The sequence below is a fragment of the Pseudopipra pipra genome, chromosome 8 (assembly GCF_036250125.1).
Source record: "Pseudopipra pipra isolate bDixPip1 chromosome 8, bDixPip1.hap1, whole genome shotgun sequence".
In the NCBI taxonomy this organism is placed as follows: domain Eukaryota; kingdom Metazoa; phylum Chordata; class Aves; order Passeriformes; family Pipridae; genus Pseudopipra; species Pseudopipra pipra.
In genome coordinates, this window is record NC_087556.1 from 9,223,523 (window position 1) to 9,248,559 (window position 25,037).

Consider the following 25,037-nt stretch of genomic DNA (forward strand, 5'->3'; position numbering starts at 1 on the left):
TTTCTATTTCAACATGTGACTTGTAGGCACTTGTCTTTCTGCACTTCCTCCTTCCCAGAGCCAGTGGCTTGGTTCCAGCAGAATTATTTGACTTCAGTATAATTTGACTGTTACTAATTTTTTTTATCTCAATTTGAAAGTTTTCATAAAAAGAAAAAAGCTCATCACTGGAACTTTTATTCTGTTTCCTCTACAGCTGATATCCAGCATGTAAAGGAAAGGGCTGAGTAACAAAATATGATAAATGAAATAAAGAAGAAGACATTCTTGTCGACTTGTCTGGGAGCTCTGTTCTTGTTAAGTCGTGCACTGCTTTAAACAATGGGGCAATTGAAACAGGTTACTTATATAATAGAATCCTGAATTTCTATCCTACTTGTCCTTCTCTAGGCCACTGAAACTCAGTTGAAAAGCTTGGCTGACCCTAACCAAACTTTTTATTACTGAAATTGCCAATAAAGCTACACATTAAATTAATTTATTTTACTTGTTCTGATTGAACAGAGTTGGTCAAGAACATTTTTTTGACATGATGTGCCTTTCTCTACCAGTCCTTCATCCTGCTTCCTGCATGAAAACATTGTGCAAGGACAGAGCTGAGGGTTCCCATCTCATGAGCTGTACATTTCAAACCTGACCATCAAGAAATTCTAGGTTTTCCTTCCTCTCAACTGAGGAACAATCCTCCTTCACACTTTTCAAACAGGACAAAAATCACCCCTTGGGAGAATCAGGCTAAGTCAGCCAGCACATTCCCTCACCCTGCCCTTCTTGCTTGGAGTTCAGTTCCTCTGTTATTGTCAGCACAACCAAAACCACTAAGAAAGGAATGGGAAAATGTGTGAATGGAAACTAAGATGACCTTGGCTAAATCATTATTAAATAGCCAAGTCCTCACCTGAAACAGTTCTGACACTGTATTTTGTTGGAGCATTTGGCTACAGTCTCCTACCTGAAGTAGAAAATGTTTGGTTTTGGACATATCCTCTTGTGTGGATTTCTGTATCTGGCAGGGCAAAATGAAAGCATAAATGTACTAAATGAAAATTGTTGTGCTAGGTTTCAGTCTACTTTGTTCTATTTCCCTTTTAACATACATACTGCTACAACAATAGTTTACTCCAGTTATCTATTGAGGTGGTGGTGTTAAACAAATTTGCTTCATGCTTGAATAGACAGAAAAAATTCTGTCTGAATTGCAGATGCAACCCTTTGAAAAAAACCCATATACCAGCAGTCATTCTTCAGCAGCTGCTAAGTTAATTTTAAAATAATTATCTTTACCTGCAACTACAAAGGGGCCAAAACATTACTTGTAGGCCACTGTGAAAAATGCCACTGAGGCAGTTCACATGTTCTATTTACAGTAAAATGAAAAATCCTCAGAAAACTCTGGGTCATTTTGCTCCTCCTTTAGTGCTTTGATGCAGTGAATTTATCAGCAGCAGAACAAAAGATTTGATAATTCTGGTTTAAGTGGGTGAGGTGGGCAGTCTTTCTTCATTGGATAATCTAACAACATATCCCTTTGTAAATACCTCTTTTAAAAGGTTCTGGGAATGTGTATTTTAATGCTCCCACACTATTTTAGTGCTCAAGGAAAAGTGGTGCTTGAGTTAAGCCCTTATTTGGAAGAGCCAACTGGGTCACAGTTTTGTCAGCAAAGTTTATCCTGGTTTTCAGATGTCACATTTGAAACTGTTTCAATAAATCAATAGCTCAACTGAACAAATCATCAGATCAAGGCACCAAGTAATCGAAGTGAACCAGACTGACACTGAGCAGACACTGCTTGGGGTAAGTATCAGGCAGTCAGTTGTGAGTGAGAGTATGGCATTAACTCTCTCTGGGACCTGGCAATTCAATTTAGTGCAGTGCTCAAGTTTATCTGTAAAAGGGCATATCATTTACTCTTGGAGTGCTGCGAGGCCAGATTAGGAAAGTTTTGCATCAAGGCTGCAACCTGTAACCTTTTTTCCACACTCAAATAGAAAATTAGCAGTGCTGTTACAAGAAAGATGCAATAATGGATTAGTCAGCCTTCAACTGAGAGATGCAGAGAGATATCCAGGGAAACAGGTGGGAAAAGATTCACCTTTCCCTTGATATAAATAGCATGCATTTAAAACTGGATATTTACAGTTGAACAGCGAGACAAAATTAAGAGGCCAACATTTATTTAGACAAACTAAGTTAAAATATTAAACTTTAGGAGAATTTCAGCTTTTCTTCTGTATAAAATCAGAGCACTTTGAGGCTGGATTGGCCCCAAGCACGAAAGCAATGAGGGTTATAAGTCAAGCAGCATTGCTGGGGTTCATCCTGTTGACAGTCCATCTTGAATTACCTCCTGCCATAACTGTTTTCACCCTGTCCTAGGAATGTTATGGTAATAATATAGCCCAGGGTAATGACAAAATCAGTCCAAGGAGGTTACCACGTGGACAGCCTTCTCTTTAATGTTTGAGCAACACCCTAGAGTTGCAATTCACAATGTTTTATTGAACTGTATGTTGATATTTTGACTGGTTTGTTTGCATGTTTGTTTGCTCTTGTTTGTGGGCAAATTTAGGAACTCTGCAAAACTACTGAAACTGAAAACGGGAACAATGAATATCTTACAAGGGTAAAATTGCTAAAGTAGAGTCACTCTAAAAATATGATTCTTGTCTGAGCTGTGCTTGTTACATTTTCCTAATATTTTCTGGAAAATTTCTGCAAAATAAAGTAATTTTGGAGATCCAAAGTATTAGATTCCTTTGGCAGCTTTTTTGCCAATGCCAAAACACAAACCCATGGGAATCAGACTGTTAACTGGACATACCTGTAGTCCTAATTTTAAAGAAATTCCTTCCAGTCTTTTCTCAGAAGGGAAAATTGTGAGTTGTTTTGCAAGTGGCCCACTCATTTGCCAGTGACAGAAGGAACAGACCCCTTCACCTCCTGCCCCCTTCCACAGCCCGTGCAAAGGCCTGTGAAAATCAGAACTGCTGGGCAATAAGCAATCACAAATGGAATGGCCTCATTTACTGGAGCTGTCACAGTTTGGGTAAATGACAGTGCAAATGCAGCCCAGATCTGCTCTCCTCTAAGTGTCAGCAGTTCTGTCTGAACAGTCACACTGGCATCCCCACAGAGGTAACACCTGCACAGCCCCTCCCAGCCGAAGGCAGTGTCTCATTACTGGTTACTCGTTACTCAGAAAGCCACACTCATCACTGGCTTATTTCTGAGCTTGGAACTGCAGCCCCTTCAGCTGGGCAGGGAAGGAGATCAGCTGTCAAAAGCACTATCCTGGGAGAAAGCACATCCAGACTTTGTGCTGCAGTGATGTAGTTTCCACACTAACTTTCCTCACACCATCATTGGTGAGGAACCCTTAGGTAGCCAAGGAGGCCAAACTTGTTGGGTATCAATCATTCTTTTAAGTTTCCATCCATGGTGGTTGTTCCTTTAGTTTAAAGTTACTGCAAATAAACTGTGCAGACAGCTTATTAAAATACCTCATAAGCCTAATGAAACCATAATGCAGAAATTTATGGAAAATTAAGGGCCTATTTACAAGGAAAACAATGTTTCTGTGACTGATCTGAAGCTGAACAGCTAATGAAACATCTGGGGGGATCAGATCATGATCAGAAGAAAGGACAGAAGACTGGGAGAAAGACTTGCAGAAACCCCAGAATTTGCCCTTGACAGAACTGTCTAAATTGCCCAGGCTGGAGTGAAACTCATGGGTGAAAAGCAAATCAGCCCGAGTCACTGAGGAAAATGCACAGCTAAATCTATTAGTAAGCTACTTTTCCAGAGAGCAAATAGGATTGTTTGCACAGGATGGCCTGGCCAGTGTAGTGTCAGTCTTCAGCTTTTCACACTAAGAGGTGATCCTGAAGGTGCTTCACTGAACTATTCCAAGGCTATTGGTAGGTAAGCAACGCATTTCTGAAACATTATTTAAAATAGGAGTTTAATACTGTCACTAGTGCTTCCTAGGAAAGTAGGACAGAGAATTTTGTCCCTCCAAAAGACAGGCACAGGTTTCTGGGAATGAGTTTGAAGGCTCTTTTAGAGAGTGCTGAGCAGGTAGAGCTCTCATCCTTTCAAATTCCCTTGCTCTGAGTGACAGTGACGTTAATGAGCAACAGATGTGCTCATGTGTTTCATCCTGTTTCAAACAAAACCAAAAAAAAACCAAAACAAAACCAAAAACTGATCTGCCACTTATCAGAACAGGAGTATGGGCCAATTTCCAGTCATCCTTGCTGATGCATTTACTGGGGAGCAGAAAATCAGGTTGTTGAAGGCCTTGGAAAGGTGCAGGTACAAGCCCTTAAATATGATTTTTCTTCTATCACATGTATAATGGAATCATCTAATAGATCATCATAAAATAAACATAACTTCCCACCATCTGGATTATGTTTTCCAGCCTAAGTCATCAGGTCTGCTACTTTACAGGTTGCTTTGTGGTCATTTTGCAGCTTTTGTTATTCAAAGAGGGCTTCTCAGAAACAGAAGAGTGGGTGAGAAATTCAAAGAATTACAAAGAGATACAGCTGACTTCAAGGATGAGAAAGCTTGTTTTTTCATCCTTATATTTGTTAACTCATATCCCACTGCAAAAAAACCCTGACGACCAAAACTCCCAGCCCTTAAACACCCTACTGAGTGTCTGAGCAGGGTTTTAAATGCACATGCAGTATATGATGAAATTATTACAGAGCACACAGAAGAGGTGCCTAGACATGTACCACAGAAAGTCAAATCATATTCTGCCCTTATTTTATTCTAACTAATCTTCCTAAAGAGAATCAAACAGCCTTGATGCAAAAAGGGTATGAACTTGTGAAGGAGGGATGTGTACATCACAGTTAAAGCATTATTCATAGCTTATAAATTAAATATTTCTTGAAGTTCTGAAGCTTTCAGCCACAAGAGGAGAAGACATCTAGGTCTTTTGTTATACCACCTTCAGGATCAAATAATCTCTTACTTGAAAAGCACCTCGGTTACTCCCTGCAAATATCCACTATGTTCACTAAGTGGTAGATATAGAAATATCTATTATCATCAGAGTTAGTTAGTATCATTATTTGTGAATAAAGATACACAAAGTTTAAATAAATTGCTCTGAGTAAATTTCCTATATTTTTCCAAACGGTTTCACCACTGCCTCAAGACTAATCTGAGGCAATGGTTCATAGTTCTGACAACTGTAATAAGAAGCAATCCTAAAAAAAATACTTTGGTATTTCCATGGTTTGAGGTGTCAGTAGCTTCAAACATCCATTTTAAAATCAATTTTCTAATTGCTTTCTTTATTAAAAGAAAAAGTGAATATACCGCTGTCAGCAGAATCACTTTTTTCCCTAATGAGACGTATAATTTTAGCTATGAACAAATTTTGGAAAAGGTGATATCTACTACGCTGTAGAAAAGTAAGTGATCTATAAAACTGACTGTGCACTACTCTGTGGGATGCTTTTCTTCCTTCCACAGCAACCATCCCATTATTTCTGTTTTGTCATATTTTGTAGGGGTGGTGAGGGAGAGTATAAGCTGCAAGGATTTTGCTTTTATAATCCGTGGTAAAACTGATCTGCTCTATTTGCATGTAGCCTTCACATAAACTGCATTGTTTTGTGGTAATTACTGGTAACTTCATGCTCCACGGAAAGCAATGTATTCAGGCATTTGACAAGATGCAAAATGTTTCCTTTGGGGATGTAAGCCAACTTGTCAATGGAATATTTTTGCAACTATCATTGTTACAATCCGTATGAATATGAACTTTGGCCAAATATAAATACAGAAATCATTTAGATCACGTTTTCCTGGCCTGGTCTGTGCACCCCGTGTGTTGGACCAAAACAGCCCACTTCATATGTAGCACTGTCAGTACTTCAAGAGTAAAGAGACTTTAGGTTCCATAGGACAAGAAGCACTAAACTTGAATTCTTTTGAGTAGGCTGGAGCTGAGAAAGCGGTCAAAACGGCTGTGTATTTCAGCGATGCCGTTCGATTTATTCCCGCACACGGCCGGGGAGGAGCTTTGGGACTGAAGCTGTGGCGGCCCCGGCTCCGCGCAGCTCCCGGGGCGCGGATCCCGCCCTGTCCCTGGTGCTGACGGGGGGCAGAGCCCGGCGAGCAAACCCCGACCCCGGCACAGCCGGCATTCCCGGCGGAGCCCAGCGCGGTGCCACTGGGACGGGAGCTTCCCAGCCCGGGGAATTTTCACTCCTGGGCAAATCCCAGGGGGCTCAGACGGGGCACCGCCCGCGTTTCCAGTGCTTTGACGCTCGGGAACATCTTTCCTTTCGACGCTTGGGAACAGTCTTTTCCTTTTTTATTGTTAACAAACTCATAAAGCAGCGGCTCCGTCACTGCACTGAGAAAACAGCTGGATTCCTGGAGAATATTTCGGGAAGCATAACATAAAAGAGAAGAAACCCAAACCACCACCCAGCACTACTGAACAGAGGGATACGTGGAGAGGGATGCTTGGTCCTTGACAGCACTCAGCAGCCATGTGAACGCACCGCCAGGCTCAGTATCTTAAATTATCTCAGTATCACTGTCCTGGTGGGCAGTCACGTTGCTCGTTTGGCATTTTTTTGTCTTCCAAACCCTTTGTCTCCTCTCGGGACGTGGCTTTAACTTTTCCACTCAGTTAAAACGACCATCACCTATCAACACCAGTGAACCGGCGGGGGTAAACAACCTCACTTCCACTTTTCTTACGAGGCAATGAGTGAAATCAGCGATTTCGCTCGGCGAAGGGGCTGAAGGCTGCGGGCTCCAAGCCCGCACGGCGCTAAAGCACATGCTGGAGCTCGGGCAGGACAGCAGCCCCTCCTGCCGCCCGCGCCGCCCTCCCGAGCGCCCCCGGTCCCTCCCGCGGGCGCGGCCCCCCCGCTCCCGCCGCCATTTCATCCCTCGCATCCTTCCCTGAGGGCGCTCACACGCGGGCCGCCCGCCCCCCGGGATACCTGCTGCCGCTCCCCACAGCTCTGTGTCACCTTCCCGCTCCGCCACGGCGGCCCCGCGGTGATCTCGGCTCACCCGCGGGCATTTGCAGGCCGCGGGCAGCGCTTTCTCGCTCCCCGGCCCCTGCGCTACCGCCCGCGGCGGAAAATCCCCCTCAGCGCGCCCCGCCCGCGCGGCGCCCCCGCGCGGCGGCCCCGGGGAGCGGCCCCTGCCCTCGGGCGGTGCCCGTGTCCGTGCCCCGGCCGCTCTAACAGCCCCGCGGGGCCGGGCGGGCTCGGCGCTGCCCTGGGCTCCGCTCCCCTCGGCCCCGCTGCCCGGCCGATGTCCGTGGGTGCGGCAGCCGCGGCAGCCGCGGCTCCCGCGGGGGCGGGCCCCGCGCCCGGTGGCCCCGGCCCACGCAAGGCGGCGGCGGCGGCGGCGGAGGTGAGGGGGGCGGCCCGGAGGGACCGCTTGGTTACTCGGGACACCGCAGGTGGGCAAGGTGGGTGCGCCGCGACCACGGAGTTTCCGTAGTGGAACGTGTTGCCCCGGAGAGCCTTTGCTGGGAAGGCAGAAGTGAGCGGGCGAGGCGTTGGGGAGGTTGCCTTGTCATCTTGTGCCTACGGGCACACCGCTGCATCAGTGCGGTGCAGCGATCCCCTGAGCAATCTGCGATGGCCAAATGACGCCGGTGGCACAGGATCCTTCTCCTAAGCCCCGCTGAGCGCTCTCTGCGCTGTGCCAAACCCCGGCTGTCCGGACAGGAGCCAGCGCTGTCAGCGGTGCTGTGACCTCGATGGCAAAGCTCAGCCCCCGCTCTGTGCGGAGCTGATGGTGACCTGCACGCAGCCTCTGTAGCTGTTCTGGGGTCTGTTGGGGTTTGTTTGGGGTTTTTTTCATTCGCTATTTCCCCCTTTCTAAGGGAAAACAGTCGTTTAGGATTCCCTGCAACAAGGCACAAATTACAGGAGTCACAGGCTTGCTGTAAACTTTCCTGGTTTCAGCCCACAGTTGGAAAAGAACAACGAAAACTGAATGGCAACGTATTTGACAGCCTTGTTTTTCTTCTCCAAGTACCTGTATTAGAAACTGAGCTCTGCATTTTAATCCAGTTGCTGCTGTTGATACATTTTGTCACTTAAAACTGGTAACCTAAGCTCTATGGTTACATATGTAAACAGGAGATGGTTAAACCACCAGGTGCTTAGGTGTTCTTTACCTTAAAAAAGAAATTTTCTTATCTTGGGAAGGTAGGTGCCATGGAAATGTTAAGTATTACATGATGTAGTGACTACCTTTAATAACAATAACTGAAAAGCTGATAAAATGAGAACTTAGTAACATACACTCAAGTCTTTGCAAACACTCTGGACTGGTATCCTTCTCTTCTCTTGGGACTCTGTCTTTCCACAGATTTCCAGTTTAACATAGTTACCAAAAACTTTTCAAATCTTTTAAAAATCAATTCCGAGTACACTATGTTGTATATCAAATCTTTTGCGGTAGCAGAAAGATGTGCAGGGGAAAAAGGCCATGTAGGAGGGGAATAAAGTGTGAAATATCATTTTTTTTGTAAAGGTGAAAGTAGTCATGGTGGAGGATCTCGAGGAGAGGGTAAACAGCAAATTTGATCAATTGGTAAAGTGATACTGGCAGCAACAAACAGGCAAGCAGGTAACACTGGAGCTGCATTTCTGAAGGCATTGTATTACAGGGAAGGGAGATAATATTCTGTCATTATGTTGCTCTAGCACATCTCCCCAGAAATACTGGCTTTTGTTGGAACCCACAAAGCACATTAATAGAAATGTATTGGCAAAGTAGAATGAGATGAAGCAAACTGTGGTAGAAAATTTAGCTTCTTGGGAAAGATCAAAATGCAGGACTTAGGACAACTTGATAAAGGTGCTAAAAGGAATTCAGAAATACTAAGTTCTGTGAGAATTGAAGGATTTTGATTCAATAGGTCAAACAAAGCTGTACATGGAAGTAAAAGGAGGATTAACTCAACTTAGAGCTCAGCAGTGAAGGAAAGGGGATTGCAATGAGCTCTTTTGCATTGTAGAATAGCCCTACTTTGGAAGCAATATTGAACTTGTGCTGAACTTGTGGGAAAAAAATCTTTACTCTTGGTAATTACTTTTATATTCAGTTTGGCATTGGCAAGGTGGGAATTCAGAGTTAAAAATTTTTTACATCTCTGAAGTGTCAGTTTCAAACTCTTTAGCACTGCTTAGCCAGTGTATGGTTTGTACTGTGGATCACTCCCCAGACAGTGTTGTTGATTCCCCATGAAATGTAATTAATGCTGGGTTCATTCAAAATTTTTGAAAACTCTAGGATTGCACATGTCAGTCAACCAGTACAAAGCTTGGGTTTTCTTCATGCATCTGTGTAGTGAGTAGTTTCTTCAAGGCTCCATTCTCCTTGCTTTTCCACTGTTCTGAAGGAATGTAGATAATCATACTGGGGACAGTGCAGGAATCCATGGGACAGAAAGGGCTTGTTTGTCATAAAGCCGAATGCTGCCTTCTCATACTGCCACTCCCTCAGGTGAGGGAGACTGAAACAAAGGCAGACAATCTTCTTTTCAGGTTTTTTTACCCCTAAAGGAATGTTGAATATCTTTTTATGAAATAGGAAATGATAGTTTATTCCTGTGGCGTGCAAGTCTTTCACTTGGCTAAAGAAAAACATAAACCGTGACCTTGTATGCATCTTTTTATGTGCCATAGATGGACAGTATATTGCAGATCAGAAGTCAAACTCTAAGCAATCTGCTTCTGAAATCCTTAATGATACAAGTGATACAACCAGGTTGCTGCAGTAACAGTAGTTGAGGGCTCCTCTATGTGCACGTTTACCCCTGCAGCTAAAATATAACCTGTGAGTAATGCGTCCAGCTCCATGAAGTAGTAGCAGCTTTAACAACTGGAATTTCCATTACTTGTTTCCTCCCACCTTTATTTAGCTTTGACACGGGTGGGTTTGATTTCATTCACTGCATGGCTGTGCTCTCCTGAGCATGCAGCCGGCGCTCTCCTGAAGCCGGTCCCCCGTAATGTGTCACAGCGTGGGCTCCCAGCACGTGGGGATTGTTTCCGCCACTGTAACATCTCTGATGCAGTTGTGGCAGGACAGCTCTGCTCAGGCTCAGAGGCATTTGCTGGAGGTGGTGGCACTCTCCCCTGCTGTAGAGCCTGGTGCCCATCCAGCTTCCTCCCAGCTGTTCCCATCAGTCAGCTGGGAATAGCTCGGGATGGGGCGGGGCCTGGTGAGCTCTGGACAATTCTCTGCTTTGATATGTGTGGAGAAAATGTCACCATGCTCCTGGAATATGTTTTTTGTTTAAATGTCAGTCCTTACATCAGTGACCTCATCTGACTCAGCACAGCTTCTCTCTGAAGGGAGGGAGCTATGAGCAAATCACAGATTTTGACATGGCAGGAGAATGTAGGGAAGAAGGCACACCAAGAGAAACAAAATACTGTTATCTGAGCAAACAAAAAATGAGCTTTGGAACGGTCTAACAGGCAGTTACGTAAAGCAACTAAAAATCTAAACATCACAAGCCTCTGAAAAACAAGGGGACTGTCTATTCTGTACACACAGTTTATTGCAACCTCAGGTTTCCCAGAAGGTGTTGCTGAGGTTTGTGCTGATAGCTGTGATGACACTGTACCTGCTGCCCTTTTGAAAACAGGGTGGGGTTGAACCAGCCATCTAGGTGGATCACCAGCTTTCTTATTGAGGCTCATTGTGTTGAAAGTCTGTAGAAAGTGAGACCTATGCTAAATGTCCCTAACAAATGGAGCTGTGACTACAGCATGAGCATCTGTAGCATTTTAACTTCATTATTAAGCAGAGAACTTTCTCTAGGCAGGCAGAGGGGATTACAGACACAGGAGGGAAATGACTTATGGAGGCCTGGAGAAAGAAAACTGTGGAATGTTTTTTTCTCCAAATTGCACCTGGTAGTGATAGAGCTGTGGTCCTGTGGTGTTGAAGGGGAATGTTGGCCAGGACTCTGGCATATCCTCTCCACTTTCCTCTTAAAAGTGCCAAGCTATGCTGAACATTCATGCAGACACAGACAGAAACCAAAGGAGTAGGAACAAGTGACCTTAGTTTAACGTTTCATTCAAATGACAGAGCCCCTAATGAGATTCCCACTCTAGTTTCTTAGCACACCACCCAGCCTGAAGGATCTCTCAGATCCTTTCAGATGTCCTAAACTGATAAGGGAATGGCATATTATAGATGTGAAAGTAGGAGAGAAGCACATAGTGTTTGATTAAACAGCATCTCTGTTTCTTAATTCTTAGCTCTGTTCAGCTTGCTGTGCAGTTTTATTCTGTTCTGGGTTTCGTCCCCGTTCCCCCCCTTTTTTAAGCTTTTTTTTCTATGAATGACTGAAGGTTTAGGTATCAGAAGGTAACATGCACAGAATTCACAGTCCATAAAACTGTAACTTTTCTTCTAATACCTATTTAGGTGATACTGTCTTTACTAGTGAAGCCATGACTTGCTATGTTTATCTTACTCCTGGTAAAGAGTTCTGTTCTCCTGAACCCTTTAAATGGAGCCAAGAAAGGGCACTAAACCAGCAGTCAATTCTTAGGAAAAGGAAAGAAATACTGCAATGAGAATTTATCTTCAAACTTGGGTGTACATGTGACTTTCTAAAAAAAAAAATAAATTCAGTACTAGATAAACTGGCAGGCCTGGAAACTCTGCCATTTGAAGTCCAACAAGTCAGTTTTGTCTCTCCTCAAAGTTGTCATCCAAACATCACTGGTTCTGGACTCACAGAGGACAGGTTATAAATCCTCTTGATGTAAATCAATACCTTAAAGGTATTTGTGAGACATCAAAAGCCCATCTTCTTCTCAGGCTGTGTCTTGCTATTTGCCTTAGTTTTGACTTGGGCCAGTTCTGCTGGCTTGGGGTAACTTCCATTTAAATCCATGTGAAATGCTGTGGTTTAATGTGGATCTCTGGAGAAAAGATATGATGATATGGTTACATGGTTTAGTCTATGCAGAGATTAATTATTCCCTTGTACAAATGGCTTTTCTGACACTGTGAATACTAAACAGACACTGTATTGCTTCATGAATTTGGAAATTATTGACCATCTCCTCAGATAAAGACTGAGTTCCTGGTAGTGTTTGCTCTCTGCCATTTCACCACCAGGTATTTCCCGTGTTTTAAGGTAGGTGTATTGGCAGAGTGACCCATTATCAACATTCAAACTGAGCTGCCTCACTCTAGTGCATTGTGTGGTTTTGGTTGGCTTTTGGATCATCAGGGCAGAACTCATGCTTTCCCCCCCCCCCCCCCCCCACCTTAACATAATGGCAATTATTTTCTAACCAGAGGATAAAGAAGGGTAAATGCTGCAGAGATACAGGAGAGGGCTTCTGGAGTTCCTGCACATATTAATGACTTGAAAGGGGAGAGCAGAAATTTTTTGTTTAAATCTGTAGATCTGCCAACAGCTTCTCCCCTTCCCTCATGTCCTCTGCATTTTAGCAATTTCCAATCTAAGGCAGAAATGCTATCCAGCATTACTGAACAAGGGTTACAGTTTTATGGAAATGCCTAAGAACTGGAATATAAACTATGAAAAAATCAAGGAATAAATTAAGAAAGAGTTGGCTAACTATGTGTATTCTTAGCCTTCCATTTAAGTGTTTTGCCTTTAGAAGACTCGTTTTGAAATGCCGAGACAGGTATGTAGTGAAACTATGCTTTTGCCACAGAAATTAAATGCTGATTAGAAGTATCTCGTGATACATCTTTCTGCATTCAGAGAGAATAAATTTTAATTTTCCCTTGAGAAAGCAAGGGCTGTGGAACCAAGAACCAAACATGAAGTTGTGGGGCCTTTTTGTGATGCTAAAACTTTTTTCAGTTTAACAAACTATTGCAAAGAAAGGTAAACACTTTTTTGGTGCCTTTCCTGCTACGTATTGTAAGATCTATGTAAAAAGAACTCACCTGTAGTGTATTATATGTCACAATGTAATAAACATGTGCTGAAGCAGAATTTAAAAATGGCTCTGTAGTTGTTAACAGGTTAGTGAAGAGATTTGGCTGTTTGGGATTTTAGCATTGGATTTTACTTGCTTGTTTTATTAAAATGTGTTTTGTCCATAAAGTAACTGGGCAGGACGAGGGGCTTCAGAAGCCTAGAAAGATCTGTCCCCTTCCCTGAGGACTATATTAGATCTCTGAGTCATGAAGTCTTTGCATAGTAGGTGTCTGGTTACAAACCTTTTATGGGCCCTGCTCAGCTGGGATATCAGCATCTGCATTATAGCTCCCATCTATTCTTAGGTGGTATCAGAGCACGACTGAACAGGCAAGGCAGAAAGAGAATTGCTTTCGTTATGTAAAACTCTTCCCTCTTCTCATTCTGTTGTTTTCACACTTCTCTCTGTCCACCCCATCCCTGTGTTCTGCAGTGCCTTGGTGTGGTGAAAGCAGCACACAATGGCTTACAGCGTGACTCTGAACGGACCCGGACCGTGGGGCTTCCGACTGCAAGGGGGCAAGGACTTCAACATGCCCTTGACCATCTCCAGAGTAAGTGTGCAAAAAACCTTGTGGAGCTTGTTTAGGTTGGAAAATAGCAGTCACATGCACACTCTGACTAGCAAAATAGAGGATCTTTGCACCCAGGTGTGAATCAAGAGAATATAATGTGGACTTTAAATATACCTGTTCAAAGTACAACCTGGCATGGGTAATGCCTCAGCAAGACAGTTCTGGTTAGTATATTTTTATGAATGGCAACACTGTCTCTCTTAAATGAGCAGTTCTATTTTGTACAGTGTTGTCTCTTTTTCTGCTGGAAGGGGCCTCAATGATGCTGTCTATTTGAGGGAAAGGGAGTAGAAGAACTATGAATGAGAATATAGATTATATTTCTAGAAAATAAACATGTGACTGCTTGTAAACTTGTGAAGTCAGGTGTTAAAACTGGACAAAGACAGGGATCTGTATCCCCTCCTGTGAGGGGGTGCAGTAATTGGATAAAAATTCGATATGTCAAGCAGAAGATTCAGTAGTGCTTAAAATACAGTCTTAAATTATGCAGAAGCCTTCCATTTGCAGCTGACAAACAGCATGTGATTTAATAATTAATTACCTGGTGCATCTGTCAATTACAGATGAGTCCATTTATTTCCTAGCTGCCTTTTCTTCTTGTTCCCCTTAAAGCATTATTTTAAGGTGCTGCACTTGAGTACTCTTATGATCTGAATTAGCTCAGTTTCTTAAAAGTTTTTAACATTGGATGGTTTTCAGGAAACTTGATTTTCCCTTACCTGCCTTTCTCTTATCAGATAGTTCCGTGTAACTTCTGGTAGCTCCCCTCTCTTTTTTTGTTGTTTTTGGTTTTTTGGGGTGTTTTTTTTGTTTGGTTTTTTGTTTTCTTCTTTTTGACAGTCTCAAATCTGCTCCAGAATGTTCAGATCTCTTTAGAGAAGTCTTGGTTCCTCCACAAATCACCTGCAGAAGGCTCATTTTGCAGTACAGTGACAAGAGAGGTTACTTACGTAACAGTATTTAAAAGGAATACCAGAATGATTTAATCAGACAAACAAGTGAAATACAAACAAAAGGTCTACTCCACTGAAAAAAAAGAAAAAAAAGAAAAGAAAAGAAAAAAGCCACCTACACCACTTTTAAAAACTGTATTGGGTTTTTTTCATAATGAAAAAATACAGTCTGTTAAGTTGTGGGTACAAAATTGGTATCTCTGCAACAACTGTGATTCAGAGTCAATCAGTGAGCTTCTGAAATCTTAACTATGCTTTTTCATATTCATCCTGTGAAGCTTTGTATCATTTGATCTCCCTTGTTCTTATGCACATTAGCCCTTTCTCAGAAGATAGAGCTGCATTTACCTTTATTATTAAGGCCTATGATGATGAGAGGAACTTTTCAGAACTCCTTTTGCAGAAACAGTGCAGTAACTGCCAAGAAGGATGTTTGGTCAGTATTATTAAAAGCAAGCAAATAAAAGACAACCTAAAATACCCCCTGCCCACAAAAATAAACTCACTTCATGAACTCAGATTAATTTCACTTGTAAATAGTGTTGATCTTTCTTTTCCTATCCCACCCAAGGTAAGTACAGAGAGGTGCCAACATATTTCTGCAGGCATTTTCATGACACTTTGCAGCCTGACAGTCATACCTAGAGGCTGTCAGTTGAGGAGCAGGGCTGTGGCACTTGCACTGTGTATGACACAATCAGTAATGAAAAGCCAGTTGTTTCCCAAATAACTCATTGTCTCATATTGTAATTTATTAAAGTGTAAACTCTATGCCCAGAGGCTGTATGATTCTCATGGGGCTTTTGAGACCATATGAGGAGCAGGAGTGAAACTACAATGGCTGAATTCCCAGAGGTGTGGAGGAATTACCTCTTCCCACAGCTGACTGCTTTTCCAGCAGCAGCAGTGTCAGAAAGCACTGCTAAATGTTTTGAACTCTTTCTCAGTGAGGCCCAGCTTTTAGCTGGGACTATTGATTTGGGATGGGACTGGATTTGTATCCTGCCTTATGAGGGGAAAAGCATACATACAAGAATGAACACAGCCACTTTCAGGGCAAGCTGGGATAGTAATGCCTGCTGGTTGTGATGGTTTTAATTGGAACACCGTGTAATACATGGCTTTTGATGGTAATAGTGTATATTTTTCTTTAGCATCTTTCACGTAAATATGTCTCCAAACAGATCTGATATTCCCCTTAATCAGAAATTTGCAGTCATAAGGGAGTTGAGGTATGAACTTAGCCATAATTGCAATCTTATCATGGGGGAAAAGGAAATCTGTACTTACATTCTCAAGATATTCTTGGGGGGCAATGAAGGGGAAGATAACTGGGAAGAAAATCCCTTTCTTGGAAGAGGCACAGAGCTTTAAATGTTGCTAGTGGATGCTGTCCACTTATCTATGGACTGGTTTTGATCCACAGTTACCCTGAGATATGACTTTCTATGTGCAAGATGAGTCCTAAACCCCGAACACTTCAAATTAAAGGGTCTTGTAATTGCTTTTACTCCCAGATGTGCCACGGCCCTTTTGCCTGTGTAGGTGCAGGGTCCCTCTCTGTGTGCAGACAGGCTGTGCATGCAGACATGCTCATTACACTCCACCTGCCCCCGAGCAATTAGCCTGGCTGTGGGTGGGCCACAGAGAACAAAAAGGATCATCCTTTTTCAGGAAAGCTCTGTGCTCTTCTGTCATGCTACAAGAGCTCCTGAGGAAGATGATGGCAACAGTTGAACACACTGGGATGGTTCATCCCACCTACTGTATTATGCCAACATGTTTCCAAGGACCTTCCCAAAAGTGGGTGCTAATGTTATGCCATAATGAAACTGGCCCATGCACAGTCATAAAGTGGGCACCCTGGACTTGGAACTAGAGCTGTGGCTTAGCTGTCTGTTCACCTGCACTCTGTAAGCCAGCCCTATACAATTCCCACCCATCTTGCACTTTACCTGAGGACCAGGAGAGAAATCCTGAAGGTCTTTGAAGCCTAGTGATGAAAGCACAATACAAGATTGTGGCATTGCTAATGCTTCTGCTCAGGAAAAATGCTCTTAAAACAGTGGACAAGGAAGGGAATTACTCAGAGCTGTTTGGCACAACAGTTCACTTTAAAAGGGAATCTTTAAAGTAGTGTCTGAGATGCTGTATTTTCTTGCCTTCAGGTAGGTCCAGGTGATCAGCTCATTGCTGAATAGCCAACAGCATAAGACACAGGACTCACAGTCAGTCAGCTGGGTGACAGGTGAAGATGTGTTCCTCTGAAATGGATTGTTCTGCTTATGTGTTCTTTATCTAAAAATAAATGCCTGACTAACATAGTGGGTGGGGACAAGAAAAGAGGAGATAAAAACAAGTAGGGAAGAGTTAAGGCCATTCTGAAGCTTTTACACTCCTTTAACCATGGCATTGGAAAATAATCTGTGAAGATTTTAAGACTATTATTTCAGTCCCCACCCTGCATACCATCCTACCCTCTAGAAAAATCCTGGGATAAGATGTCAAATTCTGTCATGAGATGTCATGGGCAGGTAGCAGAGGTAGGAAAACAGTATTGACAGACTTTTAGTAAAGCTGAGCATCTGTCAGCCCCGCTGAAATGAATGAGACTTGGGGGCTGTTGGCAAAGCTAAGAGCTGTCACCAGTGGCATGATCACACACAGAAATCTGGTCTTTCCAAACTGACGTGGGCAGCAAAGCCGTTTATTTTCTCCTACTGCTTGCATGGACTGTGTGGAAGCAAGCAGAATTCATTAATTTTACAGACCTAATCCTCTGTAAGAAGGCTTTTGGACATAGTTAATTATCTAAGTGCTCTGTTGCCATGTTACCTAAGATGGTACAATTGTACGTGGTCGGATGCAATAGCAGAACCTCTCCACGTGTTTCTGAATGTTTATTGCTGAACAGTTAATTTTCTAGTGGGACAGACTGGCTTGCAGGGGATGCAATGAGCTGAAAGGTGTGCAGGAACTGTCATCACCTGAGGTAATGGAAATATTATCTAGAACACTGTGGTAACTCATGACTGGTATATTCTTTTTGTGATTATCCATAGTTTTGTATTTCCTAGTAGAGAGGTTTTTTAGTTGCTTGGGTTCCAAATCAAAAGCCAGAGCCTGAAGTGGAAGGAGATAGTTTAAACAAAACAAAAGCATTCAAGAACTATTTTTCTTTATTTGATTAAGGGAGGAAAAAGCTGAAATATGATGATGATGTAAGCACAGTGAGGGAAAACAGCAAACACTACTATGAAAAAAATTGAAATAGCTGATCCGTATGCTTATTCTGATACAAGCAGCCTGAAACTGCTCTTTGAGGCTGGGGGAATCCCCTGGTCTAGCATTTTGCAGTCTGTCTCTGCAGGAGCAGGAAGGTTTTTGTCACAGTTGTTAGGCTCTTTCCTTTCATCAGCATCCCTTCCTGATTGCTTCCTGTCCCTCCTCCACTCCCTAGCATACATATGTCAGCCTCTGGCTGTGACTGCCTTTGCTTTAGAGGAGCTGTGTGAGAGTACTCATTTCCTGGGGGCTATTGCATATCAGTGCCTTACAACAGACAAGTGATGGGGGAAGGCAGTCCCTCTATTTTTTTTTTTTCTCTTCTTGAAAGCAGGGAAACCTCAAATGATCTGGGTCAGGCTCTATGCATTCTGCAACTGTCACTTGAATGGCCATGTGGTGCTGTACATAAATTATAATAAGAATGCAGTTTACCTCTATTGACTGAATTTAACAACTTCACTTGAAATGCTAATCCCACATCACCTCTGGTGAATCCAACTGCTGAGCAGTTGTCCTGCAGCTACAACTGCAACTTTGAGAGGTGTTTTTTTCATCTCCAAACAGGAAGTCCTTCACAATACTAAAAGCCACAGATTATTGTTTATAATTGTTGATATTCTACTAAACTAACAGGTAAGTCTCATGTCCTCTGAAAGTCTTCCTCTTTAACTACTATGCAGTAGAGATGTTTCTTTTTTTCCCCCAAAGTTCAAATCACTGAGTCAATTTCTGAGAAGGGAGTGGGCCATTTAATATAATGACTGTCTTATATCTAGATAAACTGTAGTAATTTCTTATGCCTGAGCAGTCACATTCTTCCAATCTTGTTACAGTTTAACTCAAAATAGTTCCTTGTGAGAGGAAAATTAAATACTTCCAGGCTGGCTTTTAAGAACACTTCAAAACTTTCCTATCTCTTTTTTGATAAAACAACTCTTCTGGAGGCATCAGCATTTTAATTTGTAGATCACTTCTTGAGCAACAATCACCCTATCTGCAGTTACAGCCTTCTGAATTCTGTTGCATCCAACTATTTGTTATATGTGCAGATGTGTCAGTATCATGAGAGTTCTAGTTGCTTTAGGTGATGTGTTTGCTTTCAAACTAATTTACAAGCCAATTCTTGTGTGTTTACAGCTACAGTTATCAGAAGTTATTGTATTTCTGGGAGCCCGAACCCTACAAGTAACTCCTCAGCCTCCTGATTTGGTATTGTTTATTTGAGACGTTCCAGTAGTCAGCATCTGTACTATAAATGGCAGATCAGTATACAGGGCATTTGTATGCTAAGGTTGCATGTCTAATCAAACACAGCAAAATAGCTTTCAGGAAGGATGTGGAGCTAACTACAGCTTTTGGTCAAATGATTTCTCTTTTAAATCAAGTATGTACTTGGAACAGCAAGGCAGCCCCTCTTATCTGTTTGTGTGATTAAAGTAATCACTAAATACTAAGTCCACTGCTGAAGATCAGGGTATATAAGGAGTATTATGTACTCTGCACAGTGTCTGTGCAAAAATCATCTGTTTAAGGTTGTGTTCTGCAATTCTATCCTTGTTTTGAATTTCAGGAGAAACATTTAGCCCTGTTAGAATATAGGCCAGATTAATATGAGTAATGGCCTGTAGTAGCTGAGGTACTGTCTTAAATGATGTTACATCATCAAACCTGCTGCTCTGGCTGCTCTGACACGTAATACATAACCTGTGGTTGAAGCCTTTTCATTATTTCACCTACTAAATGCAGCTCTTTTCTTTGGGGTGTGATTGTATCTGAGTCATCAATACTCATGTGGCATTATCCATGAAAAGAGCTCAGGATATGAAATAACAGGGCTGAATGGCAACTATGCGATTGCCAGTTATAAAGTGACTTTGCAGCTTTCTTCCCTGCAAGAGGAAGGGGAATGTAACCCTTCCTTTGACCAGGAGGCATATGGTGTTAGCTGTGAGAAACTTGGGCCCCAGATTGATAAGAAACTGAGAAGTTCACCAGTGAGGATAACAGTAGTTAGTGTAGTTTTATGGAGGAGGAGGAGCAGAAGGTTTCTTAATCTAAGGAAACAGATCCACAACTCAAATGGGTTATGTTCCTTTTTCTCTTTTTTTAACGTTTGTGTTCCCTAGCAACCGGATAGTCTGGTCTGACAAATTGCTCAGCTTTTGGCCTAGAGTTTATTTATTGGAGAATACAGTTCATGTAGTATTCCAGGAAGTCTTCAGATTTACAGGATTATTATTAAAGTTAATAATTTTGCAGATCGTTTAGAACCAGTAAACACATCGGGAAGTAACAATTAAATTCTGAATTTAAAGCTGCTGAACTGTTAGTGCTTTATAATTAAAATGCACAATAAGCTTTTTTTCCAGGTAGAACTTTTAATTAGTGTCTGACGTCTGAACTCTGTAAATGACTGTCTTAATAACACAGCAGATAACTGTCATTAGCTCCATTCTGAATGCATTATTGCTAAATGTTCTCCAGCCAGTGGAACACAAAGAGAAATTAGCTCTGCAAATATGTTAATGTTAACTCTCTATTCTAGCAGCAGCAGTTCTCATCTGGTCACTCTTGTTATCTAATGAGTAGCATAAAGTGTATGTTATTTTATAACTATCTAAAATGTGGGTATTTAAAAAGAAAACAACAACTCAAACCTTGATTAGCACTGTGAAAGTATGAAAATGCTGTACAAAATGGAATAGCCTTCACCGTAATCTAGATTCCACGATGGACTTGGAGCTAGCTGAGAGCACAATTTCGTGTAGCTGATCTGTATGTAACTAGAAATTTCTGCACATAGATACCTGAGGTGCCACCATTTTAATGCCTAATATAACATTAAATGGTGTCCAATATAACATGAGATACTGCTCTTCTTTTTTCGCTGATTTTAATTGCAAGATTAGCCAGATGATCAATGTGTAGGTAAATTATTAATCCTCATTAAAGATCATGAGAAGGGGAGAGGAAGGAGGGAAATTTCTGCTGAACATGGTAAAAAATCAATTGCAACTGCAAGCCTTGAGGAAATAAATGAATTTAAAACATTGTCCAGCAATGTCAGCAGTAGTATGTTGAAATGAATAATGCTAATTGAAAAAGAATGGCTTATATACAGCATGTTAAAGAGCTGTTTCTTCTGTACCACTGTAATTAAAGCCTTAATAAAAAGCTTACCTGAGAACAAAATCTCAGAAGAGGCTTTTTGTTACAGTTGTCTATATTCCTAAATCCTAATTTGATAAAAGTAAGTTATGACATTTCATAAATGGTGTTTCATACAGAATTTCATTCTTGCTGGTACTGAGTGAGGACAAGGCCTGCTGTTCAGGCACATTGTGCTGACCCATAATTTACAATAGATATTTAAAAGCAAACAGATATCACCTGTCAAAATGTGCTACATAGCTGATGATTAAAAAAGTTTATTTTACTTAGCAGCTATCATAACCTCAGGTCCTAAAAGAAATAAAGCTTGATTATATGAAGCTGGCCCTGAAACTCAATTCAGCCTTACTGTTGTATATCCTTTGGAAACATATCCTTCTAAAAACTTCCATGTTTTTCAGACCAATGAAGAGTATAATATTTCTCCCAAATGTAAAGCTGTTTGTGTTCTTCTGAGAGATTTTCATGGAAAAGAGAACCCAATAAATAGGGAGAAGAAAGTGTCTGGAATGAAATACCCTGAAAAAATGCATTTTTAGCTTACGAATGGCTCCAGATGACATCTTGAATGGGCTTCATACAAGGTGACTCCTCTTTCTATTAGTGCTGGCTAGAAGCCATTTTCCCAAAAAGTCAATGAGATCTTGCTCTTCTTTTAGGAAGATCTAATGGGTCAAATGTCTTAACGGCATGCAAATCCCCTGACAAGGGTAGAGTTACTTTCTGCACCTCCCACATGCGTGGCTGGTGTTGTGATCATCTGTGCCACAGGTGTTCAGTGCCTGGACACTGCATAAATAGGTTTTAACCTTTCTCCAAAATCCTTCAAAATAAACTTGATTTGTGGCAATGGCAGCTGAGGATTAGGAGGAACACAGCCTTTCATATGTTCCCACCATACTCCCACCTTTCCCTTGCTCAGAGTCCAAATTCCAGCCACTGGACTATTTTGGCCCCCTTGCCTGCCATACAGATTTAACCTTATTATTATTAAAAGTAACAGGTTTAATGACACATGCTTACTATAAACAACTGATGGCTTCTCAGTTTAAAGCCAGCATTAGTGACAATTAGTCTTTGTGGCGTGAACAAAAATATTTGTAGTGCATTGTAGTACTTACTATACCTGGTTAGGGTGCCACGTACACTCTTGAGAAGCCTCTGTGGGACTCTCATGCTATATTTAAAGCATCCTGTAACTTAGGAAGCTATTTTGAATTGGAAGCTATGCTACATTTACCTCAAGCTTCTGGAATGGGACATCGTATCCAAAACTCCAAAAATACTACGTGTAACCCCAGATTCCGGTACCTAGTGCCAAATTGGAATGCTCTGGTATTAGGATGAATTTGGGTTGCCTTTTCTTGATCCTGAGGGCCACTGGGACCGTCCTGCTCTATTTGAGAATGTCAGCATTCTCTCCTTACCTAGTCATAGCTGGTTCAAAAATGGCCAAGGGCAGTTGGTACTATGTCAGGTGTTTAAAAAACAAATAGGCAGCCAAAACAAGATGTTCTTTTTCATCAGCATTGGCTAAGGTTAACTGTTGTAGGGAATAAATGGATAGTCTTTCTGCTAAATTTTTTTTACAGGAACTGCAAAATACAAGTACCTTCCCAACCTACTGTCACAACTGCTTTCCTGTCTAAAAGATTCTTATCTCACTTATTTGCTTAAATTATCTAATAAATTATTCAAGATAAAATCCGTTTGTCAACTGCATGGGGTGGGATGGGTCAGGATCTCTCTATTAAATGTGTGCTTTGCATTCTTGATGACAAGAAGTGGTCAGCAATTGTAAGCATCATAGATTGTGTGAAAAACAAACCAAACCTATTTGAACAGCAATCTCTTCTCAGTTTAATTGCCTGCTGCTTGGTACTGCTTCTTTTCAGTGCAACACTTCTCAAAATGCAGCGTGTGCTGTTTTGGCACATAGTTGTCTCAGGATGAGTGTGCAGAGCTGTGGGTAGCAGAGTGTTGACACCTGACAGGAAGAGGGAGCAGATTATTGGGGTGCCAGAATTGTTTGGCTGTTTCTTCTCTTCTGAGGGGGCACTGTCCCAGCCCTGAGAACTGTGTGCCTTGGTTGCAGCAGTCAGCTGCAAGGACAAGTACTGATACTGCCGTGCTCATGTGGGAGACCTCGAACGTTGGCTCTTGGCATTCGTCCTCACTCCATGTGGGATGGTTCTCTGCTGTCTCCTCCTTCCATATGCCTGGGATGTGGCCTTCCTCCCCTGCCTGCCTTCCCTTGCTACTCCCACACATTCTATCTCATCCAAGTCTGCTATCCTTTCCTTGCTCCCAGCTTTCCATGATGTTCAGATTAAGTGCACTGAGGGTGGAGGAGCAAAGAGATGAAGACAGCATTTGGAAAGTGAAAGTTATAGACCCTTCCACAGGGTGTTACAATTTCTTATAGAACAGTAAAGGGAAAGGAAGAATATGCAGGTTGTACATGTAGATGTGCAGGAAGGAGCTGGCTAAATATGGGACCTCATGGAAGTTCATAACTTCTCTGTGTGGAGCTGTGGAGTTTTCTGTTTCTCTGATTACATGTGTTGCTGTATTAAATAGTCTTCTTTAGCCTGTGTTGAGGAACTCACGCTGCAACTAATATCAATATAAATTCTGTGTTGAGAATATCTGCTCTGAGCATTCCTGGAAGATACTTTCTTCCCTTTACAGTCACACATCCTATAGTCCACAAAAGGATGCTTTTGTTCTGCTCATCAGTAATTCTCTTTTCCTATGTATCTGTGCTTAAGTTTCTGCAGAGCTTTGCTTCCTCACCCTGCAAAATATAATTTTAGAATGTAATCTCCAACTTCTTATGTGAAGAAAATATGCTGAACATAGTAGGACGTATTACTTCTTTTTCAAAAAAAAAAATAAATAAAAATACAAGCAGATATTGATTATGAGCAAGTTCTTCCTGGCAAAACATGGGAATATGTGCATCATTTCCAAGCCCATGTTGTATCTTCTGAGGCTAACATCACTTACTTGATTAAATTTCTAGAAAACATTCTTTAGATGACCTAAAGAAATAGACAAGTGGATAAAAGAGTTTTTAAAAAAATTCCACCCTATAGAGTAACAGAAACAACAAGCTTTTGTGGAAAATGTGCCTTGTGAAGATGTGTGTGTGTGTCCTAAATGGCAATGGAGAGAGCCCCAGTGACTCACATCAAAAAGTCTGGATCTTCAACTCATATAGATCTGGTATTCCTTTTTTTATACAACATGATTCTGTGTTTTTTAGCTTTGGGAATCAGAGATGAATAAAGTGGAGGGGGGTGGGAGCAGAATAAACCTGTAAGATCTAGAGAATTTGTGAATTAATTCAGTTTTAATTTCAAATCAGTTTTATCTAGACCTAATTCTAATTCCTTTTCTAGGAAGGATGAGAAGATGTCTAAGGATTGATGATTTACATGAACAGGGTTGCTCTCTGGAAGAATGTGAAGTGGGTTTGGTTTTTTCCTGAGTGTGTGTGACTTGCCGTGGAGGTTATCCCAGCTTGTGGGAACATTCCTGGCCTAAAAAAAAAGTGATCATCACTTCCACAATATTGAAGACATATTTGCAGTATGATTGACAAGATGAGGAGGTGGTATATAATTTCTTGGCATGTCAAGGGACTGGCAGCGAATGAAACCAAAACTAGAACTTAGCTGCTTTATTTATCCCTTGAACAGATGCAGTGCAAGCAGCTGCAGTGAGATCTTTTATACATTCCACCCACAATTCCCTGGAGTTCATGTGTCCTAAAGACAACCTGGAAAAGGAGGCAGGACATTCTCTTGTACAGTATTATATTTTATAAGTACAGTGTGAGATGCTGATCCTTCTCATGGGGAAAGAATTCCAAGCTGGATCTGAGTTTCATGCCATTTGATGATATGAGTAGATGTCTTTTGCCACTCAGAGTATTTAGCTCAAACACTTAATTTGGGCCCTAACCTTTTTGGTTTATTAAAACTCTTTATAGACCAGGAAGCAGCATAAATAAGTAGTTTTATTGTAATTTAACACTGA

The 25,037-nt window shown here is 41.8% G+C and overlaps 1 protein-coding gene across 11 annotated transcripts in view; it reads left to right on the forward strand.

Annotated features, from left to right (window-relative positions):
* Positions 1-13,225: 13,225 nt before the first annotated feature.
* The window catches only part of LDB3 (LIM domain binding 3), a 116,992-nt gene continuing 105,180 nt past the window's right edge, over positions 13,226-25,037 (forward strand). For 9 of the 11 annotated variants that reach the window (XM_064662452.1, XM_064662454.1, XM_064662456.1 and 6 more), the window contains exon 1: positions 13,340-13,557. In XM_064662452.1, the coding sequence (XP_064518522.1) occupies positions 13,465-13,557 (93 nt within the window). In that variant the 5' untranslated portion in view covers positions 13,340-13,464. The other 2 variants (XM_064662453.1, XM_064662462.1) reach the window with 2 other exon arrangements.